This window comes from Symsagittifera roscoffensis, chromosome 3 (genome assembly GCF_963678635.1).
Source record: "Symsagittifera roscoffensis chromosome 3, txSymRosc1.1, whole genome shotgun sequence".
Classification (NCBI taxonomy): Eukaryota; Metazoa; Xenacoelomorpha; order Acoela; family Convolutidae; genus Symsagittifera; species Symsagittifera roscoffensis.
The window spans coordinates 65,444,231-65,464,856 of NC_087064.1; the positions used below are offsets into that span (position 1 = coordinate 65,444,231).

At 36.4% G+C, this 20,626-nt stretch overlaps 1 protein-coding gene across 7 annotated transcripts in view; it reads left to right on the forward strand.

Moving 5' to 3' along the window:
• LOC134841998 (protein sidekick-2-like) overlaps window positions 1–16,790 on the forward strand; it is a 142,220-nt gene extending 125,430 nt beyond the window's left edge. For 5 of the 7 annotated variants that reach the window (XM_063858131.1, XM_063858130.1, XM_063858128.1 and 2 more), the window contains 11 exons: window positions 234–392; window positions 1,281–1,411; window positions 1,861–2,050; window positions 4,908–5,069; window positions 5,438–5,616; window positions 5,930–6,104; window positions 6,437–6,676; window positions 7,140–7,343; window positions 8,343–8,414; window positions 8,799–9,238; window positions 15,861–16,790. In XM_063858131.1, the coding sequence (XP_063714201.1) occupies window positions 234–392; window positions 1,281–1,411; window positions 1,861–2,050; window positions 4,908–5,069; window positions 5,438–5,616; window positions 5,930–6,104; window positions 6,437–6,676; window positions 7,140–7,343; window positions 8,343–8,414; window positions 8,799–9,238; window positions 15,861–16,418 (2,510 nt within the window). In that variant the 3' untranslated portion in view covers window positions 16,419–16,790. Of the gene's footprint in view, window positions 1–233; window positions 393–1,280; window positions 1,412–1,860; window positions 2,051–4,907; window positions 5,070–5,437; window positions 5,617–5,929; window positions 6,105–6,436; window positions 6,677–7,139; window positions 7,344–7,549; window positions 7,580–8,342; window positions 8,415–8,798; window positions 9,239–15,860 lie in introns of all 7 variants that reach the window. The other 2 variants (XM_063858133.1, XM_063858134.1) reach the window with 2 other exon arrangements.
• Window positions 16,791–20,626: the final 3,836 nt, after the last annotated feature.

Here is a 20,626-nt window from a genome sequence, read left to right on the forward strand (position 1 = left end):
TCGTCCTATTATTTGTCGGCTTTGTAAGTTTGATTTTTTTTGGAATTTCATTTGATTTGATAAAGGCAGGGAATTTTAGCTCTCATATACAAAGTTTTCTTGAAATTGGAAGAGCTTTAACGTGATATTTTTTCTTCGAATGTTAAAAAAACGTACTCTTTGAGTTGATTGACTCTTCTCCATCTGTCTGTTGGCTATATTTTTCTATTTGTGATGTAATTTGTGTATTTTAGCCGACTGGCAGAGTGTATTTTCATCGGGAGACAGTAGTAGAATGAGTAGTGGTAGGCAGTTGCAATTAAACAGCATGTATGAGATGAGATTGGCAGTGTGTAATCAGATGGGAAGAGGACCATGGACTCACCTGTTCTACGTCTTCGTCACACAGGACGGTGAGTAGAGACGATTTTAAAAAACAAAAATTGGCACCTATAGGAAGTTTGCCCTCTATCCTCTGTGCCTGTATAATTCCCTATTCTCTTTTTAGCTTACCCCACTTTCTACAGCCTTCGAAAAAGTGTGGGGGGAATTTTTGACCCATATTTTTGGAATTTTCTTCATCTCGAAAACTAGCGTCCCAAATCTGAGATTTTTGGTTTCAATCAAAAGAAAGGTTGAGCGAAGTTCCCGTGTGGAAGCGCTAAGGTCCAAATTTTCTAGCAAAAAGTTATGGCCTTCAGAAAAATAATGTTTTAATTTCTTGTCAGTTTTTTTGAAACGTTTTGACCGGCAAACAACTCAATCTGATATCAAGGGTTAAATCGAGGCAACATTTTGTGGGAAGCCTCCGTGCATAACATGCTACGCCCTAAAATTTGTTCAAAAAATTATGTCTCTGGGAAACTTCCAAAATCACAAAAATTTTACTCATATTTTGATAGAGCAATAACTAGCTTTTGGATAAAGCACGATTTTTAATTTTTTGAATTTACCTATTTCATCCCGCATCAGTACAAAAAATCAAAATTTATCAAACAGGTACCTCCAACTTTAGCTGGACTCTTGTTAATTGTTAGAGAAAGAAGAGATGGTATGATCTGTTGATGAAAAGTAAATGGTGTCCAAGTGAGACCCAGGCCCTGTTTAAAATCGTTTTTTTTTGTATTAAAATGACTATTTTCTGAGGAGAAAACGGTGGGAAGCGTTCAATCAAAATCATACGTCCTAATTCAGAATTTTCGCCGCATGGTATGATTTTGAGATAGTGTTTTCATTTAAACAGTGTCAATGTGAATGAAGTTGTATTATGGTATCGACTGATTGTTTGCACCTGTTTTTAGAAATAACAAAACCACCCCGGGATGTGAAAGTGGCCGAGGGAAGTGCCGGCGCTTCTTTTGTGACACTGAGTTGGCACCACTCTCCCAGTCAGAACTCGGCTCTAGATGCTCTGAACATAAACGGATACCAGGTATTGTTCTCGCAAAAAATGACACATAATGAGACCAAATAGCGGTCTTTGAGGAGATAGCGTTGGAAAATAAGGAGATGCGATAACTGATTATCATAATTGGCTAGGTAATAATTGATCCATAAGCCGTCTTGTCGTTCATCAAATTTTAGAATTGGCAGTCAAGAATTGGTTGAAGATTTTGCTAACATATTTGATTGAAATGATTCAAATTATTTTATAATTGGACATGATATATTATTGATTTTTTTCTGTTTATCGGAATGACTCTGGGCCGCTAGTTTTTAGGTTAAGGTTTATTCACCAAGTTATTAAGTTTGATTTACTAGTGGTTTATAAATGAATATTGTCATAATTTATTTACAAAAAAGATAATAAGGCACCATAACTTTCGAGAATTAATTTCTTGTTGATTGTTTGGTCATGTGTAACCGGTCAATTCTGTCCAGGTGTGTTATGGCAAGTCCCAACTGCACATGGCGTGTGAGTTGCGAGCAGTGGGGGGAGGTGACAGTGGGACTTCGTTGACTGTGGATGGTCTAGTGGGCTTCACTGAGTATGTGTTCCAAGTGGGTGCTTTCAACCACCTGGGGTTGGGGCCACTCTCCTATCCAATCACAGTCACCACTGACATAGGCGGTATGTAAACAGAAAAAGAAAAAGAAGAAACACTTGAATTAGGGTTCAGGACTAAATCCCCCAAGATAAAATCCCACCGGATATAATCCCCTAGGACAAAATCCCCCAGTTTTTAGTTTAAAATCCCCCACATTCGAATTGAATAAAACAGCGACACTAAAACTTGAATTAATTGATGAAAGATAATTAACAGAAAAGAAGTAGATAGATTAAATACTAAAAAACTAAAAGGAAAAGTTAACAGCTATGGCTTTAAGATAATCCAACTTTTTGTAGTTAACGGCAGAGCATACAATTCTTTTTATCTTCCCAAAATTATCCTCTTTCCTTTTCTCTCTTTGAGCGGAATTAAAATTTTTGCAGTGATTGCTGCCTCTGAATCGCCTCAATGATCTTCCATATGTCAGGATTTGACATTTGGAGCATGGATGCGAATCCACGGTGGAATCCTTCAAGGGCGTTACTTGTCCTGGTGTGGTCGTTAATGGTCCTGAAGTAAACGTTCCACATATCCATGTCGAATCGGGATTTCCGTCTCGTCTAGTTTCGCGTTTCTTTGCCTACAAAGGTGTCCTCAAAATAATTCTTGATGTCGTCAGGAATATGGCAACATACTAATATTTTTTAATAGCAGGCTTCTACATGTAAGGCCGGGGCAAACGCAAGAGCAGCTAAAAGACGTATAGCTAGGTTGAATTCTTTGTCCTCGCGATGCTGTACAGCATAACCAAATTCGAGTATCTTTCTATAATTGGCTTGCGAAAAGTGGAAGAAACAACCTTTGATTTCTGTGTTTTGAAAGTTGTCACCCACAGAATTGATGCCAGCCATTTCAAAGTCCATTATGATTGAACTGGGGGGAACGTTATCTGCTTTCAAGTTCGACCAGATAGCGTTGTACGTTTCTTAAAGTTTATCGGGGAGTAGGAACTAGATACATGGAAAAATTGTTCCATCTACGAAGCAGTGGACAGTGTATACTTGGTAGAAGTTATCAGGACAGCTTTTAAAGTTCCACCGATAAGCCAGTTTCTATAAGAATTTAAGATTTCGATGTTTTTGCTGGTTGCGAACACCAAATATCGTTTACTGGTTCGTGGAACTGTCGAATCCTCAAGAAGAAAATCCTCTCCATTCATGGTTTGCATGTATTTAACAGGCAGTTCAAAATCGAACCCTGTTCGGATCGGTGTCTGGCTACGGTTTTCATGTCGCATTCTTCTGATCCTTCTTTTGGGGTGAGGCACCATCGGCATCCTCGGAGCATTCTGGTGTGGCTTTCGCCAGGGCATTTTACAGCACCTTTTGTGTCGAACAGTCCGTGCATGCCGCTGCGTCCGCTTTGATCGGTTCGTTAATGGTATACGTTTCTATTAAAGCATAGTTCGGGCCGTGCGTGTGCTCATGTGGCAACTATTCGAGGAATTCGCCCTTTGAAGTCCATATGCTTACCTTACATTGTTGCTTTGATCGCCGCAACTCGCACACCCACTGAATAGAATTGACTACTTCTATTTTCTTTTAGTAAGCGTAGTTATTGTGAAACGCTTTCTGGCTCCCTTTGTTGCTTAACTCAAATTTGACTTTATTTTGCCAGAGACAAACGTTTAATTGCTATTGGTGGGATTAAATTGCGAGCACGCAAACTGGCATCTTACCTGTTACACTATTCGTTTTGCTGGGACTATATCAGGTGTTAATTTGTTTATCAGTCAACATAAAGTTCAAAATTATGATCAAAATTTCGAACCCGCCCAAAATCAACATTCCGTGATCCTAGGGGTCTGAAATTTTGACACAATATAGAGGTTTTTTTTCGTGGAATTGGGGGGCTTCCTTTCTTAGTTGAAGCCTGGCATTTCTCACCCCTGGGGGTAGATTTAACAGACCTTTACTTTGATTGCGCAAAATGTCCTATTTGGGATTCGAACTCGGGCTGAAGGAATCAACCTTATTTTCCATTCACTTGTCGTACTGACTTGCCACGTGGCTTATTAATTTTTGCATCCAAAGCTCATTCTTATAGGAAGTCAATTGAATGTTTAAATGGAAGTCAATTCAAAGTGGAATCAATAGAAACCTGAAATTATAGAATGTGTACAATTTGATTTCTATCATACTGAATAAAACATGGGGGATTTTGTGGTACGGGGATTTGGTCCTATGGATGATTTTGTCCTGGGGGTTATATCCAGTGGGATTTTATCCTAGGGGATTTAGTCCGCGAGAGCTTTAATTACTATAACATAGTCGATGCATTATTATAATAACCTAGTTAAGTTAATTTTTGGTACATAGTCAGATTAGTTAGTTACTCGTATGTTGGAATAAAATGAGATGAAATTGTTAAACAATAAAATCATCAAATTAAGAATGAACGAGAACAGCCAAAAAAATAGTTTGTACATCTTTAAAAATTGTAAAAGACTACAGAAAAAGAAAGAAACTTAGAAAAAGCTAGTAATTGAAGTAAAGATCCACTTTACTGTAATTTTTCTATTATAGGGAAGCGGGTTTGATGATGATTTCTAGGGGCAATAATGGGAAAGAGCCGGAAAAAAACTTGAAAAGAAAATGGTAGCTTACTGTTTCAGTGATAAGATTAGATAAGCAGTCTTCGGTTTGGATTGATTCAATAATTGCCAGGAAATCAAAAGTTAACAAGTGCTTCAGAAGTTTTCGTGATATATCTCATCATGTTTGGCTAGAAAAGATTTTTCTTAAAAATATTGACAAAATTCCAAAAGCTAGCGACTTGTCGGTTCCCTTGAATTTCATGAGTTGTCGGGGTATCACTTTTCTAATAACGATTGCTAATAACTTAGAAATTTCAAACTAATTAAGTTGTTGTTTTCAGTGCCGTCGAGTGTTTCGAAATTATCAGTGGATGTTTTGACTGACTCTCTTGTGGTGGTTGAGTGGAGTAGTCCAGTGCCTGCTCAGGGACCAATTGAGGACTACTTGATCACCTACAGGGCAAAAAGCAAAAACAACAACGGCAACAAGAGGTCGAGAAGAGGTGAGGTTATAATTTTTTATTGCGAAATTAAACTGAATGCATCTTGCCATATAAGAAGGTCTTTAAGAATTAGTCATCTTTTTCTTATTACAGAATTACTCTTGATAAAGTTTTTGCTAACATATCAGGTTTCTGAACCAGTTTTGAGTAGTTCGGGTCCGAAAGAAGAGAGTTTCTTTGCGGTTTGAAATTTTGGTTAGGAGAGAAAAAAAGACGCGCCTGTAGACCAAATAGGATAAAATCTCGACCCTCAGGACTCTTTTTAATCTGGAATGTGAGGAAATAAGAGAAACGGCGAAGAAATAAGAGAGACGGACTGTATAAAGAGTAGAAGAAATAGTCATTGGTGTAACCTTGTTTGCTTTCAGAAGTTGGAGTGGAGACTTCCGAAGTGGACAGTGCCTCTCTCCTCGCATCCTCTTTCATCACTGACCCCCACTTAACCTCCAACTCAGTCACTCTGAGCGACCTGCAGCCAGGCCACACCTACTCTGTCTCAATCAGAGCCAAAACGAGAGAGGGGTTCGGAGATCCAGTCGCACACGAGGTATTTGCAATAAGAATCAAATCAAATTAAGTTTTTGGGACATTTCAGTTGATTGTTTGAAATATAAAGTAACGCATGAAACCCATTTTTGAAAAAATACTCAAAAAATGTTCTTTCTGTAATAATTTCCGAAAGAGGTCATTTTTTCCGGAGAGGAAAAACGCGTCAAAATATTTTAGGCCAAAAATCGCTTCTAACATTGAACTGAACCAGAATGGTTTTTATCAATATTACAACCATGTGAAGGAATACTGAATTCGATAGCGTAAACATCATAGAAAATTTTGAGCTCGTAATGTGTTTGTTTGAATAGGTGTTCATGGGATCCAGAGATGATTTACCGGCAGTGCCTGGGAAGCCATGGTTTAAGAGGTCTGAAGATGGAAACAAAGATGAAGAAGGGGAGCTGGAAGTGCAGTGGAAGCCACCGGATTACGAGAACGATGAGGAGCCAGTGCTGAACTACGCTGTTTATTTACTCTATTCAGGTATTAGTAATGTATCCAGCGATATGAGAGTTTTGAAGTCTTATCTTTTTCAAACTAAATATTCTGGGCATGTTAACTTTTCGGTTTGATGTTTCTTTTCGAGTTTAGTGACGATAAGTTTGACTTCAATTCAAGTTACTGGGGTAAAAAAGTTACCGTAATTGAAAGTTACAGTATTCAGTTGAAGGAGTAGAATGTATGTTTTTTATTTGGACTGCATTAATTTGAATGCATAAATCGTCCATGCATCCGATATGCTTAGTCACTTTAACACGATCTTTAGTTCAAGCATAAAGTCCTGGGATTCAAGTTGATCAGTTGTATATTTTTAGATCGTTTCAAAACGGAAGCGGTCTTGGTGGATAAGACACTAACGAAGGAATGCAAACTAGTAGTGAACATAAACGAGACTGGGAACCCCTCTGTGGACAGAATCATGACTGGACTCAGTAGAAGTATTCGCAGTAGTAGTAGTAGTAGCAGTGGCTACTTGGATTCTATGTGGATTGCAGTGGCCGCAATCAACAGAAATGGACAGGGACTCCTGGGACCACCATCTGCTTATAGCCCAGGCAAGAGATATATTGAATAACCAAAGTGGTGCTCAGTTTTTTGAAATTTGAAAAAAAAAATTGCGATAATTCAGACAACGAAATGCTTTTTTTTACGCTTCCTTGCAACGCAACAATAATTCGGCACCAGTATTATCCCTAACTTCAAAATGTTTGGATGACTAATTTGACTGGAAAACATCGATTTGTGAACAAAATTAGTTTGAGACCATTAAAGCAGGTCACCCAATTTTTATGCTGGATTAACATGATTACATAATTCGCAATAAATTTAGCTGTCTAAGAGGAATCTTTAGCACCAGGCCTTAACATAGTAACTAACGGTTGCTTTTTACTGGCTTATCAAATGAACTTGGCGAAAATACTAAGCCCTGCCGTTTACCAAATGAAGTTATAATTCGGGAAAGTTCTCTTTTTTAAAGGATCCAACTGTTTTTAATCTACTGTCTCATTTTCGTTTTAGAGGGTGAACTGGATTTGGTTGCTAAGGGTGTGGCCTCTTCTTCTTCGAGTGAGAGTTGGTACTCCCAGGCATGGATTATCATCATCTTCCTCGCTCTCTTCTTCCTCTTATTGATCTGTCTTGCCCTGTGTGTGAAACTGCAGATGACCAATCACAAGTTCACTAGCAAAAAGAAGACCCGCAACAGAAACCAGATCCACAAAGGTACACTTATCTAAATTTTTTTGTTTTCTCTGAAAATGAAAAAGAGTGTTGCATTGCGTTTTTCAGAAACATAATTTAGTGAACACCGGTTGCAGCGAAAATTTCATCAGAGAAGCTATCCTTGTAGCCATTTTTGTGCGATGCAATTTTTATGGCCTTCGTTTTTGACTAAAAAGCTTTCAATTAAATGGTCGAATGGTTTACAGGAAAGCATAGGGCTGCTCCGCCAATACAATGTGAGTTGTCGTCAGTTCAAATAAGTCCGTGACCAGTTTTCTGGGCGATTTTGCTAATAATTATTGCCGTTGACTTGAAATGCGTGTATAAATTAGTGTCCATTATGTGTATATTCATACCCATTTCGTATCGCTTTCCATGTCCAGACCAAAATCTGAAATATTTTAACTTCGGCACTCAATAGAATCAGTCTTAAGGGGGAGTTTCAAATTCAAATTTGGACTATACTTTACTACTCTGCATTACTTAATTCGTGGGTGTCGAAAAATGGGCGTTTTTCATTGGTGTGGTGGGGTCTTAAATTGATCAGTATCAAGTCTGAATAATATCGTGCCTAAATAGAGTCAAAAATTTTCTTCATAAAAATTGGCATGAAGTTTTAGCAATTTAAGGCAATTTTTTTCGCTTAACAAAGATTTATTTGGAGCTCTAAAAATGACCTATTTTCTAAAACTCTGGGTATAAATTTTATAGAATAAAAATTCTGGTGGGATCAAATCAGACCCCCCAGCTTCCATGAAGTTATGAACTAGTCGATTTATGTGGCGAGTGATCCCAAATAGTGCAGAGTTTTATACACATGAATAATTAAATGATAAATGTTTATAGATGTCTATAAATGAAAAAGTTTTTTTTTCATTTATTTCAGTTTTGCAAAGCAACTTGAATCTAACTCATATGAAACGTTTTCATCACCGTCTAGAATGAAATTGCCACGATTTATCTTGTTGTTCTTCCAAGTCGAGCACTCTTATCTTTCAGTAATACTGGAAGCAATAACATGTGCTTCTTCGCACAATAGCACCAATGCAGAAACATGTAAAGAGGAAGAAGGTTTGTGGCACACAAATTGAGCAAACAAACCCAACAACTAAGTGACATTAACGAAACAACAAATACTCAACCAAACTAATCCTTGAAGTGTTTTTATTGAAGATCACTCAATATTTCTAATTGTTCGCAAAGCCAACTTTCTAATTCCCACTTTGTCAATGTTACTTGCCTTTACTATGTTTTGAAATGTGTGGCCAAACTCAATCGACCACGCTTGATAGCCTCACTACCGCAGTTCTGGACAGTTAAAACTGACAGCTGTTCCAAGCACTGAAGAATCTATGGTTGCAGATTGAGTTTGACAATCCTAAAAGATCTATAAAATTCTCATTATTCTTTTCTTCATAAAAATAGAGGTAATTAGTTTGACTGTGTTTTGTGTAGATACGATGTTGCAGCGAATCCACGAAGCTCAGGAGATGCAAGACTACCTTCCGAACTCCTCCGATCTAAATCGGAATTCCATCGCCAGTACCACTGTGCAAATGTCAACATCATCACACCCTAACTCAACCAACGCAATATTCAACAGCGTACCCGCGTTAGACATTGCGCCTTCAAAACACAATATGGGATCTCTGAGACGCAAAACAGGAGGGGGTTCGCACACTTTTCAGAACAGTTTAGCCCATCATAGACCCATGTCACCCATGGGGAGTGTGGGGGGCAAACATAGGAGTATGGAGTTGGGAATGGGAGGGGCAGGGGGGTTCGAGAGTGGCGGGGGTTACATGAGGGCGGAGGGGGCTCTGACGGGATGTGATCCGAGTGAAGAAAGAATGGAGGGTGATTCGGACTCGGCCAACTCATCATCGCATCAGCCGGTTAGTCTGAACATAGACCAAAAGAGTATTGATGGAGAGCTTTTTGTACATAAGAGGAGCTTGTAATAAAATACGAGTTCATTTTTTCAAACAATTTTGAATATTTTAGTACCAAGTTTTTGCTTTTCAAACAGATTGAGCTGCCTATATCCGCTTTATTACACTAGCCAGCATAGTGTAACAGTATGACTATTCTTTTTTCCAACCTAAGTAGCAAATTTTGTTGTCACTTTGGATGGCACCTTTACGGCTTTTTGGCAGAATGTGCATTGACATGCGATTGCTATTAAGTTAGCGCAGTTGATGCATTTTTAATTCATCAAACGAACCGAAAAAAGCTATTTGTTACAATTTATTACATGCAAAGCTGGTGCAATTGCCTTCGGTTTGTTATTTTCCAAGTTTGTCTCTTTGCATTTGTTGTCATCTGTTGCTGCATCGCATTGACAGTTTTTTAGCATATGTCGTTGCTTTAATTGTGGTTAGTATTATTACCATTACGATAAGCGAGGGTATTGCAACCGGGTACTAGACTTTTTCCCCGTAAAAAACTTTGTCCACAGTACTCGTCTGGACTCATCTCTACCTTGTTTCATAATGTTTTCAAATTTCTTAGCATCCCCGGCAAATTAGCCTGGAGGTAATGAATATGCCTAGAATGGCAAAGGTCCTGGGTTCAAATCTGACCAGGACCTGTTTTTTTTCAAACGGCAAATATTCTTTTTCAAATGAAATTGTCGGCCAATTATTTGTCTGCTTAACTGTTGTCGTCTTAGTTGTCACGTCATGGAATTGTTTTTTTTTGCTCAATTTTTTCTTTAAGGTTGCTTTAAGTGTTTGATGTATGCCTACATTTTGTAATTTTACTTACCTGGACTTCATATTCCCTTTGTTTACACAAGCAATGCTTGTGTTATAGTACGAACTCACATTTTTCCAACCTGAGTCGCAAATATTGTTGAGACAAAATGTGTTCATTTTTTAAAGTGTTCATTTTGAGCAGTAACCAGCTATTAAATACAGCCAATGCTAAGGATAGTAACACAGACTATTATTTTACAATTTCCTGTTTGATAAAAGCAGGTAATATGAAAATGTATGGGATCGGGTTTTTTTTATTATTTTTGAGACCCTTTTGGAAAATTTTCGTTTTTCTCGAAAACTGCTCTACCGAATTTCAAAAGAGTGGTACCAATGGGACCACCGGCCAGTCCCCTGTTTGTCTGCATACTCCCATATCCTCTTTTTACCTTGCCCCACTTTCTATAGCCTTCGAAAAAGTGTGTGGGGTGAATTTTTTACCCAAATTTTTGGATTTTCGTGAACTACCCACGCAAATCTGCGATTTTGGGTTCAAGGTTAGGACAGATTGTGGGAAGCTACCCTGCATCAGCGGCTAGGTCCAAATTTATGTACACAAAAAAGTTATGGCCCTCTAAATAGTCAGTTTTTTGATTTTTTGACCATTTTTTGAAAGTTTTCAGTTTTTTCAAAAAGTACCCTCCCAAAAGTCCGAGGGTTTGGTTGCAATGAGGAGAATGGGTTAATGGGTTGTGGGAAGCTCCGCTGCTTAAATGATTACGCCGATTTTTTTACACAAAAAAGTTATGACCCTCAGAAAAGTCGATTTTGTCACCGTTTTTTCAAACTTGTTGACTTTTCTCGAAAACTACTCTCCTAAATCCGAGATTTTGGTTTCAATAGCTAGAACGGGTTATGGGAAGCTTCGCTGCATAAAGGGTTACGCCTAAGTTTTTTTACAGCAAAAGTTATGACGCTCCAAAAAGTCAAGTATTTGATTTTTTGACTGTTTTTTCAAACTTCTTGGCTTTTCTCAAAAGTTACCTTCACAAAATCTGAGTTTTTGGTTTCACTGAGTAGAAATGGTTGTGACGCTCCAAAAAAATTTTTAGACCAAAAGTTATGACGCTCCAAAAAACCATTTTTTTTAACTGTTTTTGAAACTTTTTGACTTCTCTCGAAAACTACCCACCCAAATCTAATGAGCAACGTTTTAAGCATCTTTCAACCAAACAAGCTCTTGTTATGACTTCAATTTAAAAAAATTGAAGTATTTAGTGTTTCAACAGATTCTGAAGTCAATAAATTGGGATTTAATTTTCTTTGCTATAGGTATGTTTTTGAAATTAGCATTGTCCTTCCGCATCAATACATAAATTTCATAAATTATCCAGCAGGTATTTCAAGCTTAACTTGGCCTCTAGTTCTTGTAGTCTTTTCCATTTTTTCTAAAAGTTATGTTCTTCAGAAAAGTCAATTGTTCGATTTCTTATCCGTTTACCTCAACTTTTGACTTCTCGAAAACAACTCTCAAAGGTTGAATCAAGGCAACAGGTTGTAAGAAGCATCCGCTTATAAACTTCTACGCTATGAAGTTTGAACAAGGAACATGTTTCTGGAAACATTTCAAAATTACAATTTTTTCACTCATTTTTTAATAGAGCAACAACCAAGGTTTTGGGTGAAGACCAATGCTTCAATTTTTTTTTTAACTACCTACTTCATCCCGCATCAGTACACAACTCAAAAATTATCAATCCGGTACCTCCAGCTTTAGCTGGGCCACTAGTAGCACTTTAGCTTCAAGGTATCATGCATCTAAAGCGCAGAGGTAGGGACGGAGACTCGCAACAAAATAAGAGTTCAAACCTGGGCAGGGTCGGATGTTTTTAATGTGAACTTTTTCGTATGCTACTTAAAATGCGTCCGCTCTATAAATTGAGGCATATTAGTTGGTAATTTTTTTTTCAAATTGACTGGTGCTCCTATTGCGTTATAATTGGCTTGCGTTACTTAGCAATTATGTAGACTCAAAGTTTTACTCATTCAGTTTTTCCCAGTAGCGTAATCGGTCATATTTTTGCTTGTGTATGCGAAGTGCAACTTCGCCTCTTTGTTTTTTGTTTCGCTAAAAAAAAATTCGGCCAAAATTGTTTTGGCCTATTTTTCATCGGACTTATGACCTAATTTTTGGCCGTTTCACCCATGCAAAAATTTTAATTTTTCTCAGAAACTTTTACTGATTTTCAAAAAAGGGGTATCAATTGAAAAACTGCTTACTTTTCTGTGTGCATGCGTTTTCCCTGGAGTCTGTTTTATACTGACTTCTCTGTCTACAGCCTTCGAAAAAGTGTGGATGGTTATAATACCCATATTTTTGATTTTTTCGTTTTCTCGAAAACCACTTCCTCTCAAATATGAGTTTTTGGTTTCAATGAATTGAACTTTTTTTTGGAACGTATGCCATTTTTTTGCACGTAAAGTTATGGACTTCGGAATTGTCAATTTTTGACCGTTTTGTGAATTTTTCCACTATTTCGAAAACTAACCTCGTAAATCCGATTAGAACGCGTAGTGGGAAGTTCCTCTGCGTTAGCGGACACTAACCAAAAATTTAACACAAGAATTTATCGCGCTCTGAAAATTCAAATTTTTGTGTTTTTGACCGTTTACTCGTTAACTTTTTTAAAGTTTCTCATTTGCTCATGCTAATACGCCCAATTGTTTTGACTCCAAATGATATGGCTCCCGGAAAAATAAAAATTTAGGTTTTCCGACCGTTTTTTTCGAAGTTTTTGACTTTTCTCGAAAACTACCCTCCCAAATTTGAGATTTTGATTTAATTGAAATTACAGGCTGCGTGAATCCCTTCTGCATAGCGTTTCTGTATATTTTTTTTCAGACAAAAAGTTATGATTCTCGGAATCGTCAAATTTTTGATTTGTTGACCATTTTCTGGATTTCTCTCGCTAACTATCCTGCCAAATCTGATATTGTAGGTTTAATCGAATGAACAGTTTGTTAAAAGCCTAGATTTACAATTGGATATACCCAATTTATTGAAGAAATTAATTATGGTCTTCAAACGAGTCAAAGTTTTGAATCTTTGGCAGTTTTTTGGAAACTTTTTGACTTACGCGAAAACTACTGGTCCAATTCTCAGGTTGTGTTCAATCGAGAAAACCGGCCTTGGAAATCTTCTCTGCTTAAGCGGTCATCACCTGCTGTTTGCTGAAAAATGTTTTCTGGAATTTTTTGAGTTTTCTTATTTACACAATCAATTTTGAGATGAAAAGTTCCATTAAAAATACGAGTTGCGATAAATTTTTATGCAGAAGCGGCGTTTCATTAATTCTTTGTAGAGGAAATATATCTCCTTGGGAAAATTGTTTATCTCAAAGTTTCTTACGTATTTTGGTAGAGTCCAATTTTTGAAATCACACTTTTCGTACCGCATCAGTATAGCAAATTCGTTCAATATCGAACACGTACCTCTAGCTTTAGTTGAGCTCGTTGTTGTTTTTTATCGAGACATCCGAAAATTTTGTTTCATCATGTTTTTTTTTCAACATCTAATTTTTTTTTCATGTATGTGTTGCATTGCAAGTGGTGCGAAGCTCTGCTTCGCCTTTGTGTAGTAAATTGTCAAGGCCCTATGGCGCAGATGTGAGGACAGGAGACTCCAAATCTCCTGTTTGTTAGATTGAATGCACCACAGCAAAAGTTTTACTTTTCAGGGCTTACTTTTTCTCATATCCCTTAGGCTTTTGTGTGTTATCTCGCTAGTGCTTGCGAAGCGCAGCTTCGCCTCTTTTATGTATTTTTTTCATTCGTTACTACCCACACCTTGAGAAGGTGGATTAAATTGGTAACCCTCCACTGGGACCGAAGTGGGAATCGAAACCGCGACCCTCAGATTAAGATACGCGCTCATTTATTTGCTACCTGATATTAAAAGTAATGAACGTACTGAGTACTCTTATATAGGTCTTGCTGTTTTTTTTTTTCAGGAAAAAGTCTTAAAGTTTGTTCACTAAGTTCAGTGCATTTCTATTGTTAAAAGGGAGGCAAAATCCACTATCGAACAGCAAAATTGTAAAGGTCGCGAAAAACGTGATCGACTTCTAATTTCGAAAATGGAAAATAATTATCAGATTTCAAGACCATCTGTTTTTTTCTTCGAAATTCAGAAGTCAGTTTTTTTTGCGTTCTTTATTCTTTTCGAAATCTCACTTGGCTTTGTTTTAATTTTGCATCATTTTAAGGAAGATAATCTAAGCAGCAGTGGTTTAGTGGTTAAAGATATTTTAAGAGTCGATGAACGTAGTTCAGACTCTTATATAGGTAATGATGATTTATTTTCGTTTTTTCATCAAAAGTTTTAATGTTTCTTAGTTCAGTTCGTTTCCTCTGTTAAAAGGAAGGCAAACTCCAGTATCAAACCGCAGGCTTTCTTTTAAGAGTTATGAGCGTAGTAAAAACTCTTATAAAGTTCGTGGTGTTTTTTTTGTTGTTTTTTTTTCATGAAAAGTCTAAAAATTTGTTCACCTCAAATTTGATATTTCGCGGTTTGACTTTTTTAAATTCAGTTCATTTCTTTTGTTAAAAGAAAGGCAAACTCCGCTATCGATTAACAAAAGTATAAAGATTACGAACAATGTGATCGTCGTCTGATTTCTAATTTGGTTTTTTATCATCAGATTTCCCAAAATGGAATAATTCTATCAAAAAGTGCCAACCGAAAATTGTTCAAGAATTCAAAGAGCTTTGACTGCACCTATTTTTTCTTTGCAATTCGAAAGTTGAAATATTTTTACATAAACAAATTAGATTTTTTTCTTTACTTTTTTTATTGACTCTTTTCCAACTGTCTGATGGCTATGTTTGATATTTTTGCCAGGTTGTTTTTCCCATGGTCAAGGGTGTCCATCAGGCAAGACTAGTGTTAAAACGATTTATAGCCTTTAAACTGTGGTTTTACTATTATGCTGGGGTGATATAATGGAAAAGAGCCTTTCAAAGCTTAATTTTTGTTCTCTCGCAGTTCATTATCTTCATTTACAGCTTTTTCTTGTCGGTGTCTGCAAATTGCAGCTTTGTCTCTGTCTAAACATTTTCCCCTAACTTTTCCAAAACAATTAAATTTTTTTCGGCGGCCAGGCTCGTAACTTATGTATGAATTTGTAATACCCGAGAATATCTATTAATGGACATTAATCTAATTTGTAGTTTCATATACGCGCAGTCATTTGTTAGACTTTATATTGTGAACTAAATTAGAAACTTCGATCATGTGCAAAAGTTCTGTCCTAGAATTGACTGTTTATCGGACAAGAAAGGTATAGCTTTCTAGTTGATTTATAGACAGATGTGTGCCAAAAGGGGGCCCGGTTCAGCTCGGGTTCATGAAAGATACATTTTAGAGCTTAAATGGGCTGCAAAAGAAGAAAACAGCTGCAAAAGTAGAGCGATCGAGTTTAGTATAGGTAGTTGAATTATTGCCACTGCTTGCATATATTGTGGCTAAAATGTTATTTTCCTGAAAGAAAGTATATTGATAATTTCAAAAGTAATTTGGAAATGAAACAGATGTGTATTGAGACTCCCTCAAAGATTTAGGTTTCTTGTTGAAAAAATGGGTGTTTGATATTTTATCGGTATTTTTAGGCTATGTTGCATGCGCCATAACTTGCTAAATGATTTGAACTAAATACATTTTTTAAGCAAGCTGACCTACTTGAAAGTTAGTGAATAAAATCATCTCATCGAAAATTTATAATGAAAAAACTTTGTTTTTTGAAAAATGCTTTGGATGTTTCAGGATGCCTTAGAGGACTTTCAGCCTGGTTATCCGCACCATCAGGGATCCAGATTGGCCCCTTCTTCATTCTCACCCTCTGGCGCAGACTCAGCCGTGGACTCCCCTTTAGCCTCCGAAATGGGCACTTTTGGTCGATCTCATGCGAAGAGAAGTCAACAACTACAAGTAGCCACCACAACAACCCCAGCTAATTTGAATCCTAACACACTGTCGCAAACACGCGTCCCACTCCATATGAATCATAATAATAACAGTAATAATCACGTCAACAACAACAGCTATAGTAAACAAGTGCCTGCGAGATATATGAATGGAAACGCTATAGAAAGGAGTCCAGATATGTACTACCCACCTCCCAACGGGTTACCAGGCGTTCAGGGAAATCATCATTCATCCCTGGGTTACAACCCGTCCTCTGCACTGAGATCCAGTAGAAGTGATAGTGTGGGCAAACTTGGTGCTACTATTGAGTTCGGAGACAAGTCCAGAAGTTCGGCATCGCAAGTTCCACTGAGCAGCTTCAGGGCAAGTTTGGAGGAGGACGAAGACTCGGTTTAAAATAACATGCGCATTAATGGATAAATTGATCCATCAAAACTCCATATGTCTCTATCTTTGAACTACATTAATTAGTTTTCTATTCAAATAAAAACTAAATTCTGTTTATACTGAGAGTGTCAAAGCTACTTGATACTTATGTTAAAGCTTCGTGCTGATCATTTTTAGTTTTGTTGAAATTGAACTGGAGTCGAATCAATCGAGGAGTTCATTATTGTTTTTGTAAAGTTATGCAGCTATAATTTGTGCCGATTGCAGATTTTCGCTGAACTGTTTAACATAATAGTAGCTAATTATTAATTTCTTCTATTCCTTGAATTGTTAAATTATCAATTAAATTATCGGACACATGAATGTTGGAAAATTAAATCTTTTTACGACTTATTTTGTGAGTAATTTTAGCTGAGCATGATTCAAGTTCAAAATTGATGATATAAAAACATTCTCGGGGCAAACGATTTCCGTAAGTCACGGCACAACATGCTTGATAGAACGACAGACAGGCACTTGAACTTACGGATAGCGTTTAGAATAACTTAAAAGCGCACAAGCGTAGCAAAATGTTGTCAGGCAACTTTAACTTTCCCACGAAAGATGTTATTTTGATTTTCAGCTAGTTTTTTTCGCATGTATCATTGTACGGTATTTAAACTAACGATCAGGGTAGTTTATTATAACGAACCTTCTTTTTTTCTAACCTAACTCGCAAATAAAAGTGTTCACTTATTTGGTAATTTCACTGTAGCATTGGAAACTGCATAGTATGTTCTCTCCTTTATATGTGGCTAGTATTTGGTAACTAAAGCGTCCGTGGTTAGTGTGTGAGACTCTTAAAATCTAGGTCACCATTTCGAATCTCGGCGGTAGCCGAATTAGTCTTATTGCACTTTGTAAAGCTGCTTTTTGTCGTGTGCGAAGCGTAGCTTCCCCTTTGTTTTACAATTGCGAGAGCAAGTGTTGTAATCGGGAAATTCAGCTAACTTTTCTGTGAACATTTGGGATTTCGAGGACTTGGCCTGAAGTTCATGCAGTCGAATCCTAGTGTCTGGGGTTCGAGTCACGGCTGGATTTTTTGTTTCATTTTTTGTGAATCTGAAATTTTTAGAGGGAAAATTTGCCTTGGCCAATTAGTTGTCTGCTTTAATTTAGTGGCTTAGCTGATACATCACAATTTTTTTTTGTGCTTTGAGTACTTTTCCTTGTAATTGCAAATATTGCTGATTTTCTGTATTTAATTTTTGCTAGCCCTGGCTTTGCATATTTTCTCCTGAATTTTTTTCCCTCCTACATGGATTCGGCTTATGTTGTATCGTCTTCCTCAACTTGTATTGCGTCGTTTGAAGGGCGAAAATTGTTTTTTATTGTAGATTAGCTCAGGCCGGTTGCGGTGAAAAAATTCAAAATTTTATAATGTAATCGCTCAAAGCTTTCATGACGGTAATTTCTGTCATAAAATTTCTGTGACTGTTTTCTGTTTTTGGCTCAACACTCATGGGCCCACTTTTTGTAGGTATAGTGTCCACTCGAACAATAGTACAAGAGCAGTTAATGCTGGTAATTGTGTTACCGACTGTTTCTGCAATTTGGTTTTTTCCTTTATTCCAAATAAAAAATTTTATTCTTCAAATTTTGCCGACAGTAATTTCTGTTTTTGTTTGCAAAGGGTTGCTTGCTTTGTATTGCAAGAGACGCAAAGATCCACTTCGTCTCTGTGCACAAACTTCTGCTTAAAAAATTTCTCAGTTCAATTTGCAAACGCTAATCTACCATGATTCCACCGTGGGCACTTACAGCTCCTGATATTAAAGTGCTCGTGGTAGTTTTTATTGTCAAGGCTACTATAGGGACACATAAAAAAGCGAGTTAAGTGCATATGTCTTTTTTGCTAAAATCTTGTTAAAAAATTGGTAACTCCGATTGGATACCGATTAGTAATATTTTTTAAATATTGAAAATGTATTCGGAAGGAACTCGGGCCTAGCTTTTTGCCACATAATTAAAATATAAAAAATTGTTATAAAGTGTCAAGTAAAAATTTTTAAATGAAAAAGAAAGTTTTCAGACTCATTTGCAGCAGGTGCTTGGTAATCTATAAAACAAATCATCCAATTTTTCAAGTTGGGTTTCTTGATCATTTATAAGCTGATAAAAAAGTGTTATTCAACGCAGTGAATCTGTTTGCCCTGGTGTTTTGCGCAGGTGCTATTGTTTTAGTTCAAATCTTGAAATTTTTGAGTACAAATCTTGGGATTTTTTGAAAGCTTGAAATTGTTTTAGTACAAATCTTGGGATTGAAATGGTCATTGGAAAGTTACTGTGAGGGTCTCCTTCGCAAATGTTGCAAAAAACGCATTTTTTTAGCTTCAAAAACAAGGTTTTTACATATCTTTTACTGCGGGTAGAAGAAGGTACCTTTTGACCATAGTTTATTTTAGCAACAAAAAGATTAATATGAAAACAACATTCAGCAAACTTAAAAGCGATACATTGAAAATGACAATGTTTTCTTCACCTTCTTTTTGGTTACGCTCGTAATAATCAAACCTTATGAAATCAGAGCGTTGTTTTTTGTTCAAGTAAACAACTTATCCAGCAGTTTAACCATTTTTTTGCTGATATATACTTTTGCTCAACGAGAATAGTTTTTTGAACATTTTGAACACCCATTCAATTTGAAAACTGTCTTCTTACACCCATTCAATTTGAAAACTGTCTTTTTACTATGTGGGTTGCAAATATACCGATTGCTAACTCCGATTTAGTATGATTTTGTTTTTTAGTTTGTTTTTGCATTTTTGCTTAGAGGGCTTAAAAATTTTTGGCTTTTCATATTAGCTTTTGCACTTCAAATTAATTGGTTTTTGATCCAAAAATTTTATTATGCTCGTGTGTTTTTCGAAAGATAATGATTGTTTTGTCAACTGTTTTTGCACAAAACTGTTTCTTTCGCCCCAAAGGGTGCCTTCTCAAAAAAATAGTGGCTTTACTGCTGATGAGTTAGTTTGGATTTAAAGCCAACTCAAAATAAATTTATCTTTTTTGGCATGGTGTTCTTAAAATTAATTTTTGCTTAAAATAATTTTGAAAAAAGTTTCCCAATTCTCGCCAACGTTTTTCCACTTTCGTCAATTATCACAAACAAATTTCTCGAGAGGCCAAGTAGCATACTATGTTTAAGCCTTTTGAATCGGACTTAACAAAAAAATTTCAAAAATTTTATCTTGGTGTTAATAAAAAATTTTCCATGGGTTAAAATCATTTTCAGCAAAAGAGTTTTTTAAAAATGAAATAGAAATTAATCAAGCGTATTTTGGCTTATTGTAAGTGTCATGGATTTCAGGAAAAAACTCAACAGGTATACTATTTTTCTGGAATTGACTTTCGTCAATGCAAGGAACGTGGATTTCAATTTATATCAGTTTGATTTGGGCTGTGTTTTGTTGCAGCTAGTTCGAAAGACAAAACTGGTTGATTATGTTTACTTAATACGGTATAAAAGTTTTTCAACGAAAAGACTATCAAAAAAGGCAAAAATTGTATCAAAAAAACTTTCAGGCAAAATTTTCTATATTCGAAGTTCCGACGCCACTTTAGCTTTTTTGTTGCCTTTCAGGAAAGAGTCTTGCTCTTTTTTGGCGTTTACTGGTTTAAATTTCGTTTTGTTGCGCTTGCAATTAGCAAATGTTACCAAATCAGAGCATTCAATTTCGTCCAGGTAAAAAAATATCGAACAGTATTACGAAATCGTTTTGTCATAGGCTACTTTTCTCAGTTTTAATGCGAGTTGCAAATTTCCTGATTGAAAACTCGGATTTGATTTTTTTAAATTTGCTTTTGCTTTTTTTATTTATACGCCTTGAAAACATTCAATTAATTTTTAAAACTTGTTAGCCTCAAGTTTACCAAATCAGAGCATTCGATTAGCAAATGTTACTAAATCAGAGCATTTAATTTTGTCCAGGTGAAAAAAATATCTAACAATAATACGAAATTGTTTTGTCATAGGCGACTTTTCTCAGTTTTTGATGCGGGTTGCAAATTTACCGACTGAAAACTCGGATTTGAATTTTTTTATTTTCTTTCGCTCTTTTAGCTTATACGCCTTGAAAACATTCAATTAATTTTTAAAATTTGCTAGTCTCATATCAAGTCATTTGTTGAGTCAAAAAATTTTATTATACTTGCGTATTTTGCGAAAAATGACTTTT